Source organism: Pseudopodoces humilis, chromosome 9 (assembly GCF_049639895.1).
Source record: "Pseudopodoces humilis isolate 2021_Gansu_Grassland_sample_001 chromosome 9, ASM4963989v1, whole genome shotgun sequence".
NCBI classification, from domain to species: Eukaryota; Metazoa; Chordata; class Aves; order Passeriformes; family Paridae; genus Pseudopodoces; species Pseudopodoces humilis.
The window spans coordinates 7656889-7681667 of record NC_142208.1 but is presented as its reverse complement, the minus strand read 5'-3'; the positions used below and the strand labels follow the sequence as shown (position 1 = coordinate 7681667).

The following is a 24779-nucleotide window of genomic DNA, read 5'->3' as shown; positions in this document are numbered from 1 at the left end:
ATTTCAGAAAAAGCTTTGTGAAAAGGGGAAGGGCAGTAGGGGGAAAGTGAGAGGATACTATAATGAAAAGCCATCAGAAATATGTCTTGTTCCAATGAAAATGGGAAAAAACAAAGAGAATGGGTCACTGTGGGCTACTTAAACAAGTAAAACTAAAATATGAGCTGCACTAGACACAGAAAACTGGAGCGTCACCAAAACAGGGTTTTATTTTCCATGTTTAGTTTACAGGAGAGAAACAGGGACATGAGGATTCACTGAAACAGCTGCCAAGAGGTTAAAAATAATATGAAAAGATAGTGTTATAAGTCTTGAAGGTACAATAAGACAAAATTACTTGATAAAAAAATATTAATTTTAATTAATTTGTAATAAGGAGATAAATATTGAGACCAGTTATTTTTCTCCCTAAGACTAATTGGACTTTTGCCATGAAGTTTATTGGGAAGGAGATTAAACTTTAATTAATGTCTTACTTAAGAAATCATTGATGTAATTATGAACTGCTGGAAAAAAGTAACTAAGAAATACATAATGAAATATCATCACTTGAATAAATGTATCTGAGATGTCCCTTCAGATATTTAAAGAACTAATAGAACAGCTAGTTGCTAAAAAACCCCACAGAGAATTGAAGAAGTATCAGGAGACTAATAAGTGTCAGCATGCCAGAAGTCTTTAAAAACTGAATTAAGAGTAACTGTGGAAACTATTGTCTTATGGGCATGGCTCCAAATTGAAACAAATACTATAAATAGTGAAGCTGAAGGGGGAAATGTATTTATATGGATGTGAGTAGTATAACGAGACCCTGGTATGGCACAGGTGTTCTGCAGTAAACCAAGCCAGGCCAATTAGAATGTTTATCCCTCCATATCTTTTATGATGAAGCCAGAAAATTAGCAGAGGACAGAATAGCATCAAGATTTTACAAAGGTATTTGATGCTGTGCCACATAATATCTTAAGGGAATTACTGAAGCAAGTCAGCTGGAGCTAAAATTCACTTAAAGGTATCAAAGCTGGCCACTGAACTGTAGACAGAAACTAAATCTGAATAGAAGTCAGCATTGTCAAGGATAAGCAGACAGTAGTATCCTTTAAAGGTCAAGATATGGTCCAATATCTAGAGGATATGGCATTAATTAAATGTGAAAGTGGTTACAAAAGTTGGAAGACTGATTAACAGCACAGAGGAGAAAGGTTCACATTGTTCTCTAAGGGTACTCTGAATCTCAGAAAGGGAGGCTAAACTTAAAATGGAATTAATAAGTGATAATGCTAAGCATTGACAGTACTTTGTGCCCATTAGGAAACAAATAAATTTTATGAACTACAAATAGGGTTTTTTTTGCATACAGAAGAATTTGTCTTTCTTAGATGCTTATTCAGACTGTATAAAGCTAATCAGAAAACTGAAATTCAGAAAGCAGCACCATCAATATCATTAATTAAATGATAATTTGCTTGATATCTTTCTTGATCTGAGAGGAATATTCCCTTTTAATTGTTTATGTTGCTTAGATTAGGCTGAGATTTGCATACCCAACTGGTACCATCAGAGGGCTCCATGCTTTGAAGTTTTTCCCTTATGAATGAGGATGGTGTGGCAGTGGTGGGTGGTAAGGAATGAAGGGTTGGATAGCAGAGCATTTCTATGATTGTCCTGGGTCAGACCAAGAACTTACCCAGGACAGTACAGTTCCTTTAGCAGTAGCTGAAAATGGATATTTACAGAAGATGAACAACATGACAAACACATGTAACAGTCTTCAGTAACTCTTCCCCGGACTCTTGGTTTTCTGCTTAGGGCTCAGTCACTCTCACTTCAGTCACTTTTGGTTTTAGTAACTCTAAATGATTCCTTTTGCACAAACTTTTCCAGCCTTCCCTTAAATGAAAAAAATTTCTAGCACCGGCACTGTCCTTTAGTCTTACAACTGTAATACCCGTTGTAGGAAGTACCACCTCCTTTCTTTTGCTCTGAAGCTATTGCTATTAACTGCAACTCTGGCTACCCTGTCTGTTTGTACTTTAGTGAATTTCTATCTTATATGCCCTTGACTGTCTTTTTCACAGACTGATGATCTTTTTATCCAAGTTGTAGACTACTTTTGCCTTCACTGAAGTTATTTTTCCAGATTCATGAGTAGGTTCCCTGGCACCAGAAGTCACAAGATTGCCTCAGAATTGTATCTTTGATGTTTTAAAGTATGTTTTAGGGCCTTCCAAGAGAAGTCTGAATGCATAAACTGAATACAATTGCTGCAACGAAGCCTCTGAACAGGGAAGGAGGGACATTTTGAGATGCATGAGCTACTGCATGCAACTCACTGGTGAGTTCCCAGAAGTTGTGGGGCTTCCCAGCACCTCAAACAACACTGAAGAAGAAAACAGCAGGCAGAGATGTTTCCAGAAGATCTGGACCCTCACTGCTGGACTTGGTGTCAGGATGCCTATTCACGGGTGTTACCTTTGCAGAAAGAGGGAGAGGGACTCGCTCTAGAACTAAGGATAAACACTGATCTGCCTTGGATTTTCCTAGAGTATAAAAGGGAGACCTCTGTTATCATCATCATTGTTTGAGCACTTGAGAAGGCTCTTGATTTGTTATCTGAGAAAAAATAAAGAGGTTCCTGGTTATTTAACTACTATTAGTAGTTAATAGTACTATCTAAGTACTATTTACTGTACCTAAACGCTCTAAGTTTTCATACATCAAAGTCTGTCTCAGCAAAGGATGCAGTGTCACACTGCACATTAACTCTATGGAGTCATGGCTTTCACTTAGGGTCTTAAGTTTTGGGGTGGGTTTTTTGTCTTTCTGTCACATCTGTGGATTTTGCTTTAGTTCTATGGTATTTCAATAATATTTTGCACACAATCTTTTTCAAGTGTGTGCCTTGCACGCTTGAAACAGTTGACATGTCTATTAAAGACAGAGAATGCTTGAAACAGTTGACATGTCTATTAAAGACAGAGAATGACTGCAAAATTGCAAAGAATTTATTTCCATGAAACTTCAGGGATTTGTTGCTAAGTTTAGTCAGTGTACCTTTTAGGACTGACCTTTAGTACTGGTTTTCATCCTTCTTTTTATCTGTCCTTTAATATTTTGCTTTTCTCCTCAGAAGTGACATATTAGTAGGAGGAAAAAAATCCCAAAATACTGTCTTTAATTCCTCCCTGTTTGTTTTTTTTTTCTCCTGAAGACCAGTCTGTAGCCTTTCTGCCTTCTGCTTGCACAGTCCACTGAGCAATAACACAAGTCGTTTTTTATTCCCAAGTGGGAAGGCAGAGCTGGAACTCTGAGTCTTGCTGAGGTCTGAGAAAGGGGGTTTCTTCTATAACTTCCAGATGAAAACCTGCTACAATGAAATACAAGAGTTTTCAAATAGTGAGAATGAGGTTTCCCAGCTCTGTGCTGTGCTCTGCTGCTAATGCACAGCAGTTTTCCCAAAACAGAGTGCAACACTGGGTGGAGCTGAACTTTGTAATCTTGGGGTGGGGGTGTTTGTAAGAAGGAATACACAGGAATCCCTTTTCCCCTTGCTTTATGGCATGAATGAGGTTGTGCCTTTTAGGAAAGAAGCCACACACCTCTCCAGCTGGTTGGCAGCTTCTCTGCCTTTCTGCTGTAGAGTGTTAACCCTGTAACAAGATATTGCTGACCTACCTGGGGGACTGTGAATGCCAGACTGAGGCAAGAGAGCTGAGATTGTTGAACCTTACCAGGCAAGAGCTGTGTGTCACAGGTCACATTTCCTGGTGTGTGCATCACACTAGGAAATGCTGCTTCTTTCTCCTTGTGTGAGCTTGCTATAATAACAGACACATTGTTGGTGAACTACAGAAGCTGGTAAGATTCTGTTTATCTAAATGTTGAAAGTCTAAGAGGTTGCTGTTGTGGTAAATTCCTTGCAAGCTTTTGCAGTTCTAAACACATGACCCTCTGCTGTCTTTAACGTTGTACTGCCATTGGCAGACTTTCCATTACATAATATTGACCCATATTTGTGATATGTGACATTTTTTGCTAAATGCTGTCAGGGATAATCTGTCACAGAATAAACTTTCTGATTATGTGCTGAGACTGTCATTCTTTAGCACAAACATAACTTGTGCCTCAGACAATGATATTCCTTGTTAAGACAAGCAGAGTATAATTCTCTCAGGTGAGGAAAATGTCATGAGAGCATTGTGTCCTCTTTAGGATTAAATTAATTACCAAGTGGTTGCATGGAATCACATCTGGGAGTAATTTGAGCTTTAAAAAAAATGTTGATCCCTTGCCCAGGTGATGGGAATAGTGATAGGCTGAAGGAAGCACCCAGTCTGAAGTGTGACTGTGCAAAATACTGTCTCAGGCAGGTCTAGCTTTGGAAAAGTGGAGCTATGGAAAAGATTTCTCTGCTTTACACTTACACTGAAGTCTGCTGGTATTTGGAGAGTTAATCAGTCTTTTCTTTAAAAAAAAATTGTAACGATGTGGGGAAAGAAATAGCTATAGCTCAAACAGGGGTTATTGCTACAAGGTAGCTGAAAAATGAAAGGCCTTTGAGGAATGGGAACACCCCCAAAGCTGTCCAGTTTCAAAGAGCTATTCAAAATCCATCCATTCTTAAAAACCTGATTTCAGTTGCATAGAATAAGAAGTAGAGGAGAGAAAGGTGTATAAAATAGAGGCAGAGAAAATAATTTGGGAATTCTCCCAGTATTCAAGAATGGCATCTGTTTCAAATAGACTTTATATAATGTCATAGCAAAGAAGTAACAAGATTATGTGAGCTGCTGAACTGTCTGCCACATTGTGGAAGGGCATGAATGTGGAACATAAGGCTGAGAGACTAAATACACCATCTTCAGAGAAAGAAATTTTCCAGCCTTACGTAGGAGATGCCTGTCTGCTAAGAACAGTTGCAATATCAAGGAGAAAGGTTTTGCTTCCGTGCAGGGAATTAATGCTTGTCAGAGACAAAATTAAAACCTGATGAATGCAGTCTCACCCACTTTAATTTCTTCCCTTTCTGATTCTATATTTGTCCTCATTCTGTCTGTGCATTCATTCATATATTCCTCTCTCTTCCCACCTACCCATTGACTCATACTCTCCCTTCCTGTTATTACTTCCTTTTCATTTTCTCTTCCTTTAGGTTCCCTTCCCACTCATTCAATTTCTCCTCTGCCTGACCCCTCTGCACACATTTTCCATCATGATGAAAAACATAAGAGAAATAAAGTGCGGTGAAAAAAAATTATATATTTGGGGGGGGGTGGGGGGGGTGGGGGGGGTGAGAATGGTGTAGCACAGTCCCAGAAGGGTGCTGAGCATTACTCTTTCTCCCCATGATGAACTACAGATTTTTGAAGGTGTCAGAGGAATCCTAAAACCTATTCCTTGCTTCCAGGCTGCAGCACTTGGCAGTGGCTTCATGAAATGCACCGCCAGAGTTCATTTTCTGAGATTTGTGTCTCTGGAAACCATTATAAAGAATGAAGGATCCCAAAGTCCAGTGTTAGTGGAATGACAGATATCTAGCTGTGCATGGGGTTTGCTACTGTGCCACATCAGTGAGGACTGGGAGGACACTGGGTGGTCTTGGGACTGCAGAAAGAGAAATGGGAGCTTTAGGGACTCTCTGGAGTTGTTGTCCTGCAATGTTGACCGAGAAACATCACAGCCTCAGTCTTGGTGGGAGCCTATGTGCAATGAACTGCTGTTCATTTGAGAAATCAAAGCAACCAGTGTTGATGTCTCATGATCAATGGCTAAATGGTGTCAATTTTGGTTTGGTGGAAAAACAATCTGGTGCCAGGAATGCTTGTTGTAATGTGTGGTAGGAAATGGGTTCAAACCACTTTGTCTGGAAACTGGTGATCCCATTCCAGCACACTGAGCTTGATCCCAAAGTCAGTCTTTGACCTGGAGAAAGCAGTGTATTCCTGCAGCCCCTGAGGCCCAGAGACTGCTCCTTTGATCAGACTGCAGGCCTTGGTGAAGAGGGAGCTGAGCTGTCACACCTGATGATGGCACAGTGCTACAGAAGTTTAATTTATTATCCTATTGCTCTTTAAATTTTCCCTTTTCTGGCCCCATTCTTGATCCTAAGGCTGGGAACTGATAAAGTACTTTTCAAAAAAACTTGATAGGAATGGTACCACTACCATGTGGATCATTCCTCCTTCCCACAAAAAGGACAGGTGAGAATTGTGAAGGGCAGATAGCCAGAAATGGCTCATTCCCATAACCTCTCTTGCAATCAATAACCTTCTGTCAGCTTTTCTAGGTTATCAATCTAAAACAGGCTAATATTTCTTTCTGCAAATTCTTGCATAATCGAAGGATCAGAGTGGACGGCAGAGCCCTTGCAGCGGGGTGTGATGCACAGAGCGGTCATGGTGGCCTGTGCGCTTAGGGGAGGGGAAGTCGCTAACGGTGGCTTGGGGGTGGTTTTGCCTTGGGCGACTCTGTCGGGTTATGGAGTAACCTCGAAACAAACCACGCCGCGGCGGTGGGCAGCTGTGCTCGAGGTAGGCCGGCTGGAACCCGGACCGGCCGTTCGCAGGACACGACCCAGAGGGGTTGGACTCCCCGGGAGCTCCCCGCGGAGGCGCGGCCGCGGTTACATAAGGAGCGGAGGGGGAAGGGACGGTTCCGAGGCGGCGGCCGCGGCCCCTTTAAACGCGGATCCCGGGCGCGCCGGGCACCCGCCTCGCTGCTGCCCCCTCCCCGGCTCGCTGCGGTGACAAATCCGCTCCTCGCCCGCCTCCTCCGCCGAGCGCTCGCAGCCGAGCCGGGCGGCGCCGGGAAGCGCTGCCGCGCGGCTCTGCACCGGAGCCGGCCAGCCCCAGCCCCAGCCCCCGGCCAAGCCACAGCAGGCAGCGGCGAGGGGCGCGATGGAGGCTCCGCGCCTGGCGCACACCATGAGCAGCCCCACGAGCCCTTGTGAGGAGGTGATCAAGAACCTCAGCCTGGAGGCGATTCAGCTCTGCGATAGGGACGGTAAGCCCGGGTTCGGCGCGGCTAATCCCTCAGACGTAAGATGCTGCTGCCCTCATGGATGCTAATGCAAATTAATCCGCGCGTCGTATGGTCCTTTGTTATCCCCCACGAATTTGTAGGTGCAAGTGTTCCCCACCCCTCCTGCCGCTGCCGCCACCCTCCTGCCATTGAGAACAAAAGAAGAAGAGAAGGTTGCACCTTGCTGGAGGGAAGGGAGGGAAAACCGCCGCTCCCTAAGCCGTGCCTGGCGTTGCGGTGCGATTACCCCGGGCAAGCCTGATGCATAACCCTGCCCCTGCCAGGAATGGACGCTGAGGCTTGTTCTGGGAGAGGCAGCAACGAGAGCCAGAGCCCGAGCTGCGGAGAGTCCAGAGCTAGGGATGGGGTAGTGGCCCTGGTGAGGTTTTGTCGCCCGCGGTCTCCAAAGTCCTTTGTATTACGGGGCAATTCCCGTGCTTCAGAGAGACGGGCTGGCGGTGCCGGCTGGCGTGGGCAAGCGGCCAGACTTGTTGCCGGTCCCTCGTGAGAGCCATGAGGCGGCGAGCGGCCCGAGCCTGGGGCTCGCAAGATGGGGCGCGGGGGGCCGCGGAGAGGGAGGCGGTTCAGCACCGCGGACAGCACCGCACCGACCGGCCCGGGTGAGCCGAGCCCCGCGCCGAGCCGCGCTCCCGCCGCGCCGCGCCTGCCGCCCGCACCGCCGCCACACCGCAGTGCCCTGGGGACAGCGGCTGGCCGCCCGGCCCCGCGCCTGCTCCCCGGCAGGAACGTGAAGTTTGGTTTCACGGTAGCAGGTGCGAGTGTTAAAGGTTGTCTGTGTTGAAGCAAGCAGATAAATGTCAGGTGGTGACGAGGGACAGCCAAAACAAGTGTACGTGCTCGAAGCGACGCTGAAGGCTGACTAGGGGAGAAGAGAGACATGTCGTTTGTACACAACTGTGACTGACAAAACTACGGACTCACTGGCTGTCAAACAATGAACTAATATCTTTTCGTAGAGTGGCGTATTATTTGTTCTCCTGTACCAGATAATTTCTATCTTGTCATTTCACATCGAATTATTAAAAATAACTTCTCATTTTTGAATGCAAAATATGCTTTGGGTATGGAATTCATGTTACCTAGTAAATGTACCAAGGAATGGGGATACTGTATAAGTGATTGGTACAGCTGAATTAATGAAACTATTTCCTTGTGGTGAGTATATTTTTGGAGCATAACTGTTAAATCTGATGTCTGTAGAGGGAGTCGAGCTAGTTTTCTGTGTTATTTTTTACAAATTGTGATTAAATACTTCACTTTTTTTGACTAAGGCAGACTCTAACATTTAAAAAGCTGAATTTTTGTAAGCTCTTTATTTTTCTTGTAATATTAAAAAAAATATATAAGGCATTGAAAAGTTTCAGTTACTGTTTTTTATCAGTATCAGGTTTTTATCGGTATTATTTTTATAGATACATTAGAAATTATTTGATTTTTTTCTTTCAATGTTGGAATTAAAATATATGCACTTCCATCCATTCATGCTTTACTCACAGCCACAGGAAACTGAACTATATTTATATATATTTTATATTTTTTTTTTTCACATATATTCCTTTTAAATAATAGTAGACAAAATTAAAAATACATTAATTATGCAATCCTTCATATCCGTGTACCCTAAGTAATTGTAGTGAAGTAGTCCGTGTTAATCATGACAAATTCTATTTGTATCAATATACAATAGTGAAGGACTGCTTGATTCCTATGGATTAATGTCATACAGAGAAGCAAATGGAAAAATGTAGTATTTTTCATTTCAGTTCCTTTTTGATTAGACTTCACTAGAAAACAACAACTTTCCTGTAGATGTGGCTTTACAAACTAACCTTCATCAAGCAAGCTGCCATCATCCAGGGCCATTGCTTCCTCAATACGTGGCTGAATTTCCAAAGAAGGTGCCTGTATTGGGGATGGCAGAGAGACAACTCAGAGCCTCAGTTGGCACAGGGCTGCTCTTGAGCATATTCTGGTATTTCCTACAGGTGGCAGTTATGCATCAAAAAGCTTGTTTTAATGGAAACACAAAACAAGGAAACAAAGGTTAAGGCATTCATCTTTGAGATAAGTGTACACACCATACATTTAGCTCCCTGAGTGTGTACATGGGTACATTTGTATTATAAATACTAGCAATTTATTTTAGGATATCTTTGTTGAAAAGGGTGGTACTCTTAAGATGACTGGCATCACTGAAGTTCAACAAAGTCTTGTGATAAATAGCAATGTATTACACATAGTAAATTATAAATAGGCTAGATTTTCATATTCTGAAAATGTCCTTGGTCTTTAAGCTTTAGTAACTGTAAAGAAAGCCAGTGAAATCATAACATTATGATATGACAAATCCTGCAGTACACTTAGTTGGAATTGCAAGCTCTGCTGCAGTAAAAAGTAATGGAAAATTTATGTAGATAGCAAAATATTTTTCCTGTTTTCTAAGATGAGAGGATTAATATTGAGATGTTGTGTATTCAGCAAACTGGGTTATACCTTCTGTGAAGGCATATACAGGAGCCACAAATCTAGAAATTGGAGTAAGCAATTAATAATATCATGACAGTTCATCTATTTTTGGATTTTTTTCTGGGTTTCTTTCAGTATTGTTTTTGCAGGAATTGTCTCTTAATCAAAGCAATTAAAAAACTTACAAATGTTAAATAAGAGATAATAAATGTGTGCACTTTGGAATTTTTTTAGATAAAAACTTCTGATAAGAATTGATTCAAAGTGAATGCAACATTAAGCCAGTTATGAGCTGTTATTTTCAAGGGCAGCTTGCATTATGTGCTCTTATTCTTTTACATGGGTCTAATAGCACAGCTCAGTTTGATGCACAGTCTAATGTGTAGTTCCTCAGAATTCTTTTGAACTCACTCTGTGTATCGGAAAAAGTGTAGCATTTTTTATTTTTCTTTGCCATATTTGAACATTGTAGTTATACTTCTATAAGGCCATGAGTGTTTTTTTAATCAGTGCTGAACATTCTGGTGACCTTTTTATAAAATTTGTATTAACCTTACCCGGGGATTAAAACTTTGAGTAGATGAATGGATGTCTTTTGTGTCATGACCACACCAATGCTATGGAAATATAGCTGATGTCAGAAAACCATTAGGCCTGGAAAAAAGCCAGGCTTTTCACAGGCTTGGTAGAACAGTCTTGGATGTCAGCAACTGAATTTCCTGAAGCTCCTCTGTGGCTGTGGGTCCCACCAGGCAGAAAGCAGTGACACTGTCATCCACTCCCCCTGCCCTTGGTTAGCATAGGCTGAGGGAAAGCAGTAGACACCCATCAAAACAACACCTGTCCAAATGCAGAAAGGAGAAGATCAGAGAAACAAACCTTCAAAGAGGATGCTGGAACTTGGGGCACACAGATGAGGGAGCCAGGCAAGAAAACTGGCCCCAGAGGTACTAACAGACTAGAAGCACTGGCTGGTCAAAGGCAGAAGAACAGCAAAGACTTGCAAGATGGGGATTAGGTTAAATGGGAATTGGACAAAATAGCCCTGAATGAGAATGGGAAAAGAAGATAAAGGAGCAAGGAAGGCAGTCTAAATTCAGTCAGCATGCCCAGGGAATTAAAGCTGGGGGGAAAAATAGTGAGGCCATGTTCACCCAGATTTAGATTAATTTGAAGAATGAGGAAATACAAGAGGGGTTATGGGGCAGTTTGAACCACAGAGCTCAGGAGTAAAGGAGTGGAACTAGGACTTGCTGAGAAGGACTTGCTGAGAAGAGACTGTGACTGAAAGGACAGCCTTAGGAATGAAGAACAGGACTTTTGAATTGTGACGGGGAAGAAGGAAAGGGGACAGAAAAAAGTTCAAGGAACAGGTCAGAAGAGGTGCTTTGGTGTGACTGCCACAGAAGGGTCAGTGTGTATCAGTGCATGACATCTTCTAAAGCCACACAGAATCCCAGGATGTCAAATTCTCCTTGTTCATCTGCCAGTAGAGAAGGGTACCGTGGAGTACTCAGAGTACTCAATGGCTGCTGCTGACTTCTGTGAAGGTAAGACTTAAAAAAAAAGGCTTTGAAGAGAACATCAACCATATAAAGTAACTTTCCTGTGCCTCAGTTTTCCATGTGTAAAATGGAAGCATATTGCTGCCTCCCCTCACAGCAATGTTTTCAAAATAAAGTAATGAATGTTTGTTAATCAGACAGATGCTGTAGTAGCCTGGAAAACCCATGAGGTGCATGGAAAAACCCATGATGAAATTCATAATTTTGTCTTCAGAGAAGAATATGAATAATATGTGGCAAAAAAGTCCTGGGACTACGTGCTGAACAAAAGCAAATAGCTGTTACATGAAAAATAGTTCATTATGTACGCACTATTCATTATGTATGCTGAATGAATCAGAATTTATGTGGAAAAATTAGTATGTAATCATGCAGTTAAAGGCTATAGCATAATCTAAACATAGTCTCCAATTTAAGGTTATTCAAGTATGCTTCATTCTGGTATTTTCTAACCATTGATGGCTTGAACTATACAATCTCACTAAGGTGCTTTTGAACTTTTTTTCTGCCTTCATATATATGAAGATTTAGGCATCAGGATCAGAGCTGGAACTGGTGTCTTGGCCAGTTTCAATCAATTTCATCACCTTCCAAATACTTGGCACTGTTACAAATGTTTAGTCTACCAGGCTTGTATAAAAACATTACATCATATAAGATGTCATTTCTGGTTTATGTAAACAGCTTGCATCTTTGGCTTTTCATGCTATTTGATCATGTCTCATGTTTTTCAGGAGTTTATTATCATGCTGGATTTATTGGAGGATTTGGAAATATTTTTCTGGAGTTCATTAATTAGGGTTTTCATTGCCATATTGTGTACACATTCACCTTTCAAACAGAAGGGATAAAGTGGCATCATCCAGTCTCTGGATGCAATCTTCGAATCCCCTTTTTGGCATTATGGAGCAGTATCACTGCTATTTCAGAAATGTCATCATGTAGGTCTGAGAGATGGGAAAAAATTGAATATCTAGGTAGACTCCCACATAAGGGACATCTGAAAGATCCAAATTTCACAGTAATTCTTAGTGTCCTGAATCTTTGTTGTTGAATAGCTATGTGTTTTTTTTAAAAAAACAACAATGACACTTCTAAGCACAGTTCACATTTTCTGTAGCCAGCATAACAGAGAAGTGCATGTATTTGTGATATTTTGATAGGACGCAAAATTCAGAGTTATGCATATTGATGGTTTGTTGCAAATATGGATATTTAAATTCACTCTCTTCAAAATGCAAACCATATCACTTTTCTAGGGTTTGAGTGGTGGAATGTCCAACCAAGAAATATATTTCTTCCATAAAATTATATCTAACCTGGCTGAACTTGAACACAGTGATTTATTTTTTTTTTGTGACAAACAATAATGCTTCTTCAGATAGGAGTTAAAATCTAGTGCATCACTTCAAAAACTCTCTTGCTGCAAAGAAATATATTAATTACTGTTTTAGCTTTACATTCTTGCCAGAGACTAAGATTTCACATATACTTCATTGTTAGAACAGAAAAATACTAAATGAAGCTGAGCAACAAGTCTTCATGAATGATCTTTAGAGTTGTTGAAGAGAAGAAAACTAATGATTTGCCTATGTCTTCCACTTCTGTCTTGTTTTATATCATAAGTAATGATGTCGCTAAGTAGCCAGGCTTTGCTGGAAACTGACTGTTCAACATCCTGGTGTCAAGAAATGTAGTCATCCAAATTCTTCATTTAAATTCATTAATTTTTAGGGTTATTTTCCTTCCTTCTTCCTTCTCATCTTCTTTTAGAGCTTTATGATGCCCAAATCTGTGTAATTGTTTATGAGCTGTTTTGTCTGGCAATGACCAAGATATATATTATTAGCTATTTATATTTTGCCCACCATTCTATTTTCTGCCCCTTTTCATTCAATTATTCTTTACTGTAACTCTATGAGATCCTTATAAAGCTACTGAAATGCTTGATGTGTAATTATGTGATTCACCTACAGAGTCACTGTTCTTTCCCAGTGCTGATATTGCTGGGTTGAAACTCAAACATATAATAGAGCTTTTGTAGTTAATTTCTGGTCAACTTTATACTTAAAGCATTTTAATCATCATTGTCTCCTGTGTATGTTCCTTCTTCTTTGTGTTTGTTTCAGATTAGAGCTCCCAGATGCATTATTTTATTTATTCTGTAACAGAATCCATTGTAGCACTTCCTGCCTATGCTTCTAAGCCACCTTGTCCTTGCAGCTCCTGTTTAATGTTGTCTGCAGTACGAAAACGTGATCTCTCTTTAGATCATTCACAAAGAGAAAGCCTGGAACCAGCCACAGGCTTTTTGGTAGCCCAGTGGACACATGTGCTCCTTAGTTGTTTCTCCATATGTCAGTCTCACCTCTGCCAGCCCTGGTTCAGCGCTGCAGATTAGTAGGAAAAATCATTTAGGGAAGAGAAATTCTAACCGCTCCAGCATCTAAGAAGCAGACCCCTAGAAGAAGAAGCCAAGTCCACCCCTCACTTAAAATTTCATTTGTCTTCTGCACATTTCAAAGACTAAACTGTTTTTATTGAGCAAGAGTTACCATTACTATCTAATTTGTCTCTTTCATCTTAAACCAGATTTTTCTAGTTTAATCTTAAATTAGATTATTCTCAGCCTACTAATCTGGTGTCTCTACCACCTCTTTTAAGAAGTGTTCTGAGCTCATGTTTCCAAAGTCATGATTTCCAAATTCATTCTGCCCATATGATCTAGGTCAGAGTACACCCAGAAGGCCAATTCAGTCTTTCCAACAGCTTTCCGGTGAGGTTCCTTGTCCCAGAGCTATAGCTGCTAGAACAGGCAGAATATCCCTTCTGTCATGTAAGGTGTGTTGAGGAGAGACTATCATATTCTTGTTTCGATTTCTCTAGTATTCCATCATTGATTTTGAATGGGTGCCAGTTAGGCATTGTTGTGTTCTGTTGTCTCCAAAGCCTTGCTGAAGCCTGTCTTCCTGACCTTGGTTTTTTCATTCTAGGACTTCTCTGGGTGATTAGTTTTCCATTTTTTTCCCCCAGAATCTAGAAAGATCTCCTTCTTTACCCATTCCTTGTAATTTCCTCCATCTTTTATTGTTCATGGCTTCTAAATAGCAGGTTTGAACACTCTGCATTTTCTGAATAACATAGTTTTCAGTCCCCTGTGTGCTGCTGAAGTAGTGGCAGTATCTTGCACCCTGACTGAGGAGGTAATCTTTAAAAGTCCTCCCAGTCTGTGTTTTTCTTAGACTACTCAGGACAGTAAGTACATCTTCTGTTCAGCCAACATGCATGGCCTTTCATGCTTTTTGTGACCTGAAGGCTATACCTAATTCTGGCTGAACACAGCCCAGATATGCATAAGCTATATCTTCTGTTCTCTTTTGACAGAATTTTTAAGCATTTTTCTTGCAGATCATTTTCTTCAAAAATTTGTAAACACATCTGGAGAAAAAGTACTAACAATGCTACTACAGGATATGTGTGTAAAATATGTCACTGCTATAGAAAAGTATGAAGACAGTGTTTAGGCAGTGGAAATTAAAGAAAACTCTGCTCCAGGATCACTTTGTGTGATTTCTTCACTAGGATTTGTTCCACAGTGGATCATTCTTTATTTGACCTTGAAATTTTTTCCTTCAGCAAAGATTTGCTTAGAATTCATTGTAGTGTTTGTAACTGAATCAGTTTTCACAGTGGTATTTGTAGTTGAATCATTAGTCAGTTTTGTTTCATTGTTCTCAGAGTGTTCTTGTTTTATTTCTGCTTGAATGAACAAGGTGTTTTGCCTGGATGTTTCCAAAAGCAATGATTAGCTGTACAGTTTTCATAACCTAACAAGAATTTGTCTGAGTTCTGACATGTGTAGCTGCTGCCAAGAATGGGAAGCCTTAAAACTAGTTTGGTGTTGCTCTTTCATTCCTGCAGAGTAATAGAAAGTATTATATGAGTTGTAGTCTTATTTCCAAGTGTCGAGTGGAGTCTGGAGTTTGTTTCTTCGATTTTGGAGAAAGTAATTCCCAGCTGACAGCTCTAGAAGAAGCACAGTTGAAGGAATTGCTGTATTAATGGCAATTAATGTGCTTTGGATATCCAAGCACTCTTTTTGGGACAATTCTTCAGTTTGCAATGATCAGAAGCATCCCAAAAATTTCTTTCCTGAGCTGTTCCGTTGGCTTCAGTAAGACTTTGTGTAAAAAACAATTTGCATTCATAATTTGGCATGAGTAAGATCTTACTGTGCTTATTTTCCTAGGTTTTGGTGTGTGTGTTCTTTCCTATTTCATACAGATAGACATCATATTTGGAATTTTTCTCTATAAGTTGCAGTTTGTCTGGATTTAATCTGTCTTTTTTTAGAAGATAGATTTATATATTTGTTTATATATTTAACCTGCATTTATAATCTGCATTTAACTTTTGGCCAGAAATAACGTTTTTAAAAGAGTATTCTGAGCATTTTATTACAATTCACTTCTATGTGTACTCATAGTTGAAAACATTTGACTTCAAAATGAGCAGGATAAAAAGATGTTAAAAGGCTCTTTCAGTCTTGGCCAGCTGTAAGTCCTAGTGTACAAGTATCTGTGGAATGACTCATGCTGTTTTGTTGTTCCTTTTAATGCAACTTATATAAAGGAAAATTATATGTGAGTTTATATAAAGGAAGGGATAAAATTAAAAACAGGGCATGCAGCAGATTGTATTTTTTAATGCTACTAAGGTCCATCTTCCATGTGATGACATAAGGTAAATACTATACACTTATACTTCCATGATGAACTCTATGCTGGTAACAATATAAATGTTGAGTAGTAAGCATGTGACTTTCAGAGCACTAATGCTTCTGATGAACTTCTAGCCTTTACACTTTCAGTGTAATTCCAAGACATATCTCTAATCACAGGAACTGAAAATCCCCTCAGACTGCCCACTGATTCCAGTAGATCACAGGGAAATTATGGCCCTCTTGTGTGGAACATACTGGAATTTTAGGCAGTTACCTGTGCTCTGATGACATAGCTACCACCTTACTCTTCATGAAAGGACAGGTTTGGGTCGTAAGACTCTTTATTTATTGTGATTGTCATTGTGGCATGCCATTTATTGTGATTGTCTCAGCTCTGCCCACGTGTAAAGGTTGCTTTCTTTCCCCTGTAGATAGAGGCACCTGAAAGTCCGAGTACAATTCTTTGTTTCCTCTGTATGTGAACAGCTCTGTGCCATGCTTTGGGACCCTGACACAAAGAATACGTCACTTCTCTTTGTCACTGTTTAGGTATCATGGAGTTCTTAAATCATACTTGATATCCAGGGATCTGAGTAGAGCACCCTTTAGAGCATGAGAATTTAATGTCAGGTTTTGTGACACATCAGGTAGCCAGGTGGCCCAGCATGACTTGTGTGGTAGGAACGTATCTATTTGTACTCTGGACAAGTGCAGGGAAGACAGAACCATGATCTCCATGTAGAGTGGTTCTCTTTTTTCCTATTTTTGTATATTCTGTAATTCTTAGCTGTTTTCTGTGTTGCTTCCTTGAGCAGACCATCAGGGAGGCCCCTAGGCTGCCTGGTGGGGCTGTCAACCCTAGTGCAAGTGTGCAGTGCTGGAGATGGAAGCCAGAGAGGGAAACTAAATCCAGTGTATCTCAGTATGCTTATTAGATTAGCTCATATATTAGGGAATGGGAACTGGAAAGCATTCCTTGAGATGCTTTTAAATGCTCTAAACCCAAAAGATGAAAAACTAATCTAAATATGAATTCTTTTTAAGTACCATATCCAAGGGCACTTGTTTGGCATTGTGATTTTATAGAAGGTTATGCAGCTATTCCTCTATAGCTAATCAGTTTTTGTCTTGTCATGATCATGATTGGTGCCATTGTTGCTGTCCAATGGCTGTTGATAGCCTGCATAATAATTATTACAGAAAAATTTGTAATGGGAACTATTGCAAGTATCAGTAAGCACACTGAGCTGTGCTTTTTTAAAAAAAGCAATTTGAGAGTTATTGAGGACCAAGGATTTGAATCTGATGTTTTTAGAATTTTTGTAGGTTTCCTTTAACTTAATTACATCAAAACTTCGCTTTGAGTTTTCTCCTCTTCATTAGACAATTTTCATTAGATAACCTACAGGAGAGTTCTGTCACAAATGCCATCAGGCAGGAATCTGATGAGCTACAGCTGAGACTTTTAATAAGTATGCACGGTCAGTATGCTATACCATATCTGAGTGAGGGTGAATTCCAACGTTGTGAAGACTCTGTTGAAAGATTTCTTTCGCCTACAATATTCATAACTGTGTCATCTTTATGTTCTAGTAACACTAAAAAGCTTGACGTCATTGTAGCCTTCTTCTTGATAAGGAGTGTTTAGCAGGATCCTCTCATTTCTGCATACTTGCCTGCCTTAAAGAAACTGGCAGCAACCTAAATTATCTGTGAGCTCTCTGCTCTTGCCAGAGGTTCAAAAGTTAGGAGCAGTCAGCCAGTGGCAGACCTACATCTAAAGACCTTGACAATATTTGTTTTTTTCCCTAGGAAAGCAGCTAAAAATGAAACAAAACAGAACAACTCCTGCCAAAAAAAAAGGATTCTCAAAACCCCTATATCCTTTATTTGTCAGGGCCTGAGAGAAAGTCTGAAACAGGCATACAACTCTGAAACATACATGCAATTTAAATGTAAAATAAAACAGTGCAAGTTACAAAGTAGAATTTCCTGAACTATTGCGAATATGTAATACATTTCAAATCACAGCTGAAAAGCACAAACTGGTGTCAGCCAGAGCCAAATCCTGTTCCTTACAAGAGATGTGTGTGAAAAGCACACAGCAATTGCCAGTGTGCTGAGGTAAAGAAATGCTCATTCATGCTGCAGACTGCCAGGGTATCCAGAGAGTTACAAAAGCCCACTCATGCTGGGCGCCCTACTTTCTCAAGGAAAATGCTTAGTAAAACTGTGTTCCCCAGCCTTGAGTTCTCTCTGCTGCCCTTCAAGTGGTGAGTTTTGCCTTTCTGCCTGGGCTTCCCTTTGTTGAAAGGAAATGGATTTTAAATGAAAAAATCCTTGTGTGATCAAGGCACTTGCAGTTTCAGACAAGCTGGCAGGTCACATTAAAGCTCATGTGAATGCAAGGCTGCCTCATCTTGCTAGATTTGAACTCACATGACTTAACTTGAAGTAGAGAACACATTTTTGGTTTAGACGAAGACGCAGCTGCAATAAATGGCACAAGTTGTTGCCAGCCAAAGAATGAGATACACTGGCATGAATGAGGTTCACAGTAATAAACTAAAATGGAAGTGTTTGTCTCTCTCCTTTGTTTAGTGACATGTGGAAGCACAAATCATGGAAGGCCACTCACTTCTCTAATACACAGTTAATATTAAAAACAGTGGAAAACTAAAGGCAATGCTTTGCCTCAATTATACTGTTAGATGAAGAGCACTGGAGCAATTAGGCCAGTGACCCAGAGCAGTGTAACTTGGATCGGAATCTGGCCCCAAGCAACTTGTCTGGGGTCATACAGTCAGTGCCTTCATCTATGAGATCTGTTTTCCTTTGTTGTTAGTCCTGGAGACATAGGCAGTTCCACAGTCTCAGATGCAGCTGTAGATTTTATTCACCAGAAGAGACAATCCTCATGCCATTAAAAGCTTCGTATCCTTTACTACTCCAAACTCTGCCCCTTTAGGAATCAACAGGGTGGGAGTCTGCTGAAAAATTTTACTCACTGTTTTCAGCAGAACAGCACTGAGATAACATCCTTACAAAAATACACCACAAAATGGGTCTGAGTGCAGTCTGAAGTATGGTCAGAATTTCACACTAGATAGATAATAATAGAGACCTGATAACACAGACTTCTGCTAAATGAATGAAGTGCATGTGGTAGGTTGATCTGGGTGAGATTTTATAGTAGTTTCTAACATACTTGCATTCCAAGTCTGAAATTCTGTATAACTGAAGGTATGCATTATACTCAAATTCTAGTATATGTAAGGGCTGTAAAGTTCATTTTCATTTTAAATGGCATTTAAATTTAGCAAGATGGTGGTTTAGAGGCTTTTACATCCCTTGTTACCTTCTTTCCCTTTCAGCAACTGAGAAATGCACATTTTAATTAAACTATGTTTTTCAAATGTATCTTGTAGCCAACACATGCTGAGAAGAGCCACTTACCACCCATGTATCGCAGGCTTGCTGTGCTGAACAAAATGGGAGTGTTTAATTAGTAGTAAATACTGTGGTGGCTTAGTGTTTGTGGCTTGAGATAATGTCCTTTTTGATTTCAAGAAGAGAGAATTGCCCTTGCCTGGCTCTGATGGCTGAGCCATGAAAACCAGTGGTTTGCCAGTAGGAACTGTAGTGCAGCTGGTGCAGTTTCTGCCACGCTACAACTCTCATTTCACAGAAGGTTGCAGAGAAGCTTGTTTAGCTTTACATGACAAGGTACAGTAAAGCCTGAAGCCATGTTTAGTAAAAGCAGTCTGAGAACTTTGGAGGGAACTGGGTATAAATGATTTTGCTTACAGAAGTCACTCAGTGGACAGGATGAGGAACAAGATGCTGATGATGGTGGTGACATTTGCACTCAGTCTTAGCTTATCTGGCCAATTCAGTTTGTTTGGTTTTGGTATTCGTGGGTCATGAAAGGAGATCCCAGCACTTCTCAGCTCTCTGCCCAGGGATTTGGTCAGTCCTTAGACCATAGGAGGGTCAATGGATCTCAACAGATCTTCATATCTTAGATACAGGGTAGAGTAGACATGATAGCATGGATGGAAGTTTAATCTTCTAGCCTAAGAGGATTCTCAGTCTTACAGTTTTCCTGGTGCTTAATGAAAAAAAATGGACCTACATGGTTGTTTACAACCTTTCAGTTGCATATTTTCATCTGAAAATAAAAGTCCTCCCTTTTCATACTTCCCCTATTTATTTTTAACACATTGAAAACTAAATTTTATGTGAAGCTGTGTGTGTTTATCTTAGCATATTACTGTGTTAACTCTCCTCAACTTATTGTAATAAAATTGCAAAAAGAAAAGAGGAAAAATTCAATAATAATGGCCCGACCATGCAGGACACCAAGTACTTTATAAAGGCATAGAGACATGCAGTTTTCCTACAAATATTCTTCAAAAAATATCTATAAGGATTAAGAGGAACTCAGAAAGGTAATTATATCAACAGTGACTTGCATCTATTTCCATTTCAGTGCTCAGTCTAGGAGATTGGCTGCTATTGACATTCTGAAAATGTGGTTTAGTTTTGAATGAGTAAGGTATAAATATTAAATACTTCCAAGATGTCAGGATGTCAAATAAGAATTAAATCTTAGTGAAAGATTAAGGTCAGCCTTTCCAATTTGGCCATTGATCTGATTTGCAGTCAGGGTTTGTGTTACACTTTGGGTTTGTGAAATTTGGGTATCCAGTTGCAGTCTTGTATTCAAAAGTTCTTGAGTAACTCTGCTTAGATTTAGAAAATCTCATTGATTTCAATGAGACTTTTCCAAATCATTTAGGTATTTGTGAAGATGTTACTAATTGTTACTTAAATTTCTGTTTCAAGTAAAGATATGTCAAAAATCAAAGGAATAATTGGCACTGGTTTAGACCATTTGGCTGATAACAACAGAAGACAATGTACAGTGATATACCTGAATTTTCTGTATGGTAATAGCAAGAGAGGAAACAATTATTTTAAGGAATTAGTTTATTGATGCACTTAAATGAACAATTTTTTAAAAATTAATTAAATGACAGTTATTAAATAATGTATCTATAATTGCAGTTAGCAAGTTGCAAATTTATCTACATTCAAGCTTAAATGGTCCTGAGATATTTGATCCTATCAGTGCTTTCAGAAAAAAAATATTGTGGGGATAAATGATGTATTTGACACAGAAATTCAGATAAATTATTCTTGAAAAGTTTATCCCTTTAAAAGTATCAGACCAAAGGTTATTTTTGAGTCAGTGACATGTAGATTTCTTTTCTAAAGAGTTCAGAAATTTGCTACAGTGTAAAACATACTTTTTATCCCCATGGTTTTTTCTTTTTTCTCTGGCAGAAATCTTGAAAATTGCTGTTGTATCATGAGAATCACTTGAATTGACAAATGTAATTTAGTATATAACTATAAAGGGTAACTTCAGCTAGCTCTTAGCTTCTGTGACCTCCCTCTTTAGTTTTTGAAGAGAATTAGATTCCTCCAGGGCAAAGTTAAATGTGAGAGCTGCCTGTAGGTACTCAGATTATCCCATCTAGGAAACTGCCTCTCTTCACTGGGTGCAAAGTGAGCCTGAGGAGATTCACTGCGCAAGGACGATGGGTTTTTTGTCAGTATTTTTGTCTTTCTCGGCATAGTAAAAGTGTTAGTGGTTGCCACAGTAGTCTGGAAAATTCATATACACACAGACACACACACACACATATATATATATACACACATATATATGTATCTATATATCTATATAAATTCATATATATTTCATGTACATCATATGAAAATTGTACATAAACATCATTGCAAGTCATAGGCATAAAATCTTTTGGAGAGTAGCCTTTTGGATCCATTTGGATGCATATTTTGTATCAAAATTATTCCAGGTGTAATTCAAGGTATCTATGGTCTTATCACATGGATGAATGTTATTGGTTCTTTTCTTGTTACTGTTTCTGCTGTCATTTTTAAGAAATATTTGGGTTTTATTATTAACTTGTAAGGAACACATATGGCCCAACAAATCCACTATCGAGAATCTAGGGTCTATACCAAAATGAAATTATAGTAATCTTCTGCGTAAAGATACATTTAATTTCCTATTGAACATATTGTTACATTCGGTGCCTGCTGAGAGAATGAGCCGCAAACCAAAGCCCTTCAGTTCTGATAGCATAATCACGTTCCAAACTCTCCTGCGACAGCTCTGTTTGCTGCTGCTAGCAGTCAGGTTTGCCACACGTGCTCTGTGGATTGCCCCTGGTGTTGGTGGAACGCACACGTTTGAGGAAACTGGGCCGAGTGGGTGCTGGGGCGCGCGGCCCAGCTCGCAGGCCGTGCCGGTCCCACGGCTGCTGTGCCGCACCTCCGGCCGGGAGAAGTGGCAGAGCCCGCAGGGTGAGCCTTCGGGCCCCTGGTGACTGAGAAACCAGGCTTGGCGAGAGCAGGACCTGCTCCCTGGGAACTGGGAGCCTGCACATCTCTCGCTGGCAGTGGCAGGAGTGAGGGATTGGGCTGCTGCTGATCTGAATCACGGCACCACTTGTGGAGTACATTCATCCTCCGTGTGAGAAGGAGGAAGAATCAAGTCCTTTGTAAGGGGCTGAGACAAATTTTTCAGCACAGAAACCAAGCAATCCGGAGATTGCTCAGCGCTTTGTTTATGTAGGCAGTCTTTGGGGGGCATTCTCAGCTGAAGAAGATGCCTGTACTGAAGGCACGTTTGTACTCGCAGAGTCCAGTTGTGTTCTCTTTGCTTTGCATGTGGAATATTCCTGCTGAAGTCAATGTCCTAGATCAGCAGGAAACAAATTAAGCTGTTAAAACCAAGTAAGAAAAGAATCTGAATGCATATGAACATTTCAAAAACACTCGGTAAATACACATATACATGTTCAAGTTAAGTAATGATCTATTTTTTTTTTAACTATTTTTTAAAAATTTTGGATATAATGCACATTTCTTACTAGAAAATGCACAACGGTAGTATCAGACAACGGGGAGGAAATGAGAAGGTTTAGAGGGGCTTATCCCTCTAACAGGATTTCTAGGGTCAAGCATTCTCTCTTTATCTAATTTAGGAATTAGTTTTACAAGGATACTTATTTAGAAAATATTCCTAAATATGCTTATATAAGTATAAAAAAATCTCTGTTGGGAGACAGTTTACAAAGATTCTGGGGGAGAGGAGAGGCAGAGACACTTAAAAATCTGAGACTCTTCACTCTTTTGTCCATGAAAAGAGGCACAAATGAAACATAAACGTTAGTTCTGTGGTTACTGATAAAGAACTGAGCTTTGAAATAGAACAACTATCCTAGAGAAGTGCACTTAGATAGCCTAACAAATAACAGCCTCGATTTAATAATTTTTTGAGTGTTGTTGCATTTGTGTTTCCTTTGTGTGATTTCACTGTCTCTCTTGAACAAGGTATTGCTGTGAACATTGAAATGTTGGTATTCAGGTTAATTATCTGCTTGGTGGGGACATATTGTCCTGGCTCTGTAAAACAATTCTATATAGGCAGCAGTTGGACAGGGAGCCATTCATTCCAGAGCAGAGGGGAAAAATATGAGACTGTATTTTTGCTTAGTAAAATTTAAAGTAGCAGCTAATATGTAATTTCCTGGTACTTCCCTGTCATTTTTGATGGTTATAGAGAAGGAAGTTTTCTCCCTTGTACTGAATTTTTGAGGAAATTAAATACCTTCTCAGTAAATTGGAGAATTCAGTCTCAATTACAGCACTTAAATATTGTCAGTCTATATCAGATTTCTGTAATTACAATATTTTACCTTTATTGATCTGATAGATAACCTATCAGCTGAATTATCAAGGCAAGAAAAGGTAGAAACTTTTGTATTTCAGCAGGTGTAAGGGTTTCTCTGTTCATGTTATGGGAGTACCTGTTTGTAAATGAGTTGTTCTTAGTTGTCAGCATCCATGTCTAATACGAGGATTTCTTATGTCATGGTACCTGTGTGCTCTTAAGACACTGATCCCCTCTCATCAAACATTCCTACTTCAAAATACCATAGCTGATATCTCTCATTGTATTGAAAATACATGTTACCTTGAGAAAACCACATTCTGATTTCCCTAGTGCATGCATTTTAAAATCTGAATAAGGTGAGATTTTTTTTTAAAAATATGATTCATATTATAAAATTCTCTTTGGCTTTTAGTGTGTTTATTACATGTGCTGTTGGTAGCTCTATATATACAAACCTGATCTTTTCAGGGTCTCAGAAATTGCTTCTCATCTCCATCTACACATATTTTACTTTTCAGACATTTTCCCAGAATGTATTAAGAATCTAACATTAGCTTTTAATTTTGTACTTTGTGAGTACAGTCTTGCCTTGCTTATTTCTGGCTCATGAACCTGAGTTGCGTTTCTCTCATCACATTCCTAGGTTTTCATGGAGCTGACACCTCACAGAACTAACTGCAGGAGTTAATGTGTGTGTTCCCAGAGACAATACACCCAGCACTTGGAGCACCCTCTCCTGTATGACAGCAGCCCTGATGGGTGAAATTACATCAGTGTAGGGGGATATTGACACAGAAGCAGCGTCACCACGGTCCCACTGACTTTCCTCCCAGTTTCTGGTTGTGGGATATCGCCAGGGTTTCCCCGTGCTTTTGTCTTTCCCAATTCACTAAGTGGCTTCTGGATGTCTCACCCACCATAAAAAAAATTGCAGCAACCTGGAGGCTGCTTTGAGGTGCTTGAGCGCAGACAGACATGGTTTGGGTGAACAGAACAATCACCGCTGGGCTTTCTGGGCTTTCTTTTTTTTAGCAAACTTTCAGTCCTGGGAGAAAGGCCAGTGTTAGATATGGAGGTTCTTCAGGAGCTTGGCATTTTAGGTGTGCTTAGTCTTCTTTGTCATCTTTATACTACCCCTAAATATGTATGTTGTGTCACCTAGTTTTCTATCTAACCACTACCCTACCCCTAACCCCAGCACCATGGATTT

At 40.0% G+C, this 24779-nt stretch overlaps 1 protein-coding gene across 4 annotated transcripts in view; it reads left to right on the top strand.

The window, feature by feature from the left end:
• Positions 1-24779, top strand: part of PHYHIPL (phytanoyl-CoA 2-hydroxylase interacting protein like) — a 132847-nt gene that overhangs the window by 95059 nt on the left and 13009 nt on the right. The window contains exon 1 of one of the 4 annotated variants that reach the window (XM_005520436.3): positions 6729-7002. The exons of the other annotated variants lie outside the window; for them this stretch is intronic. Coding sequence (XP_005520493.1) covers positions 6897-7002 — 106 coding nt within the window. The 5' untranslated portion in view covers positions 6729-6896. Of the gene's footprint in view, positions 1-6728; positions 7003-24779 lie in introns of those variants that run through there. 4 annotated transcript variants of the gene reach the window in all.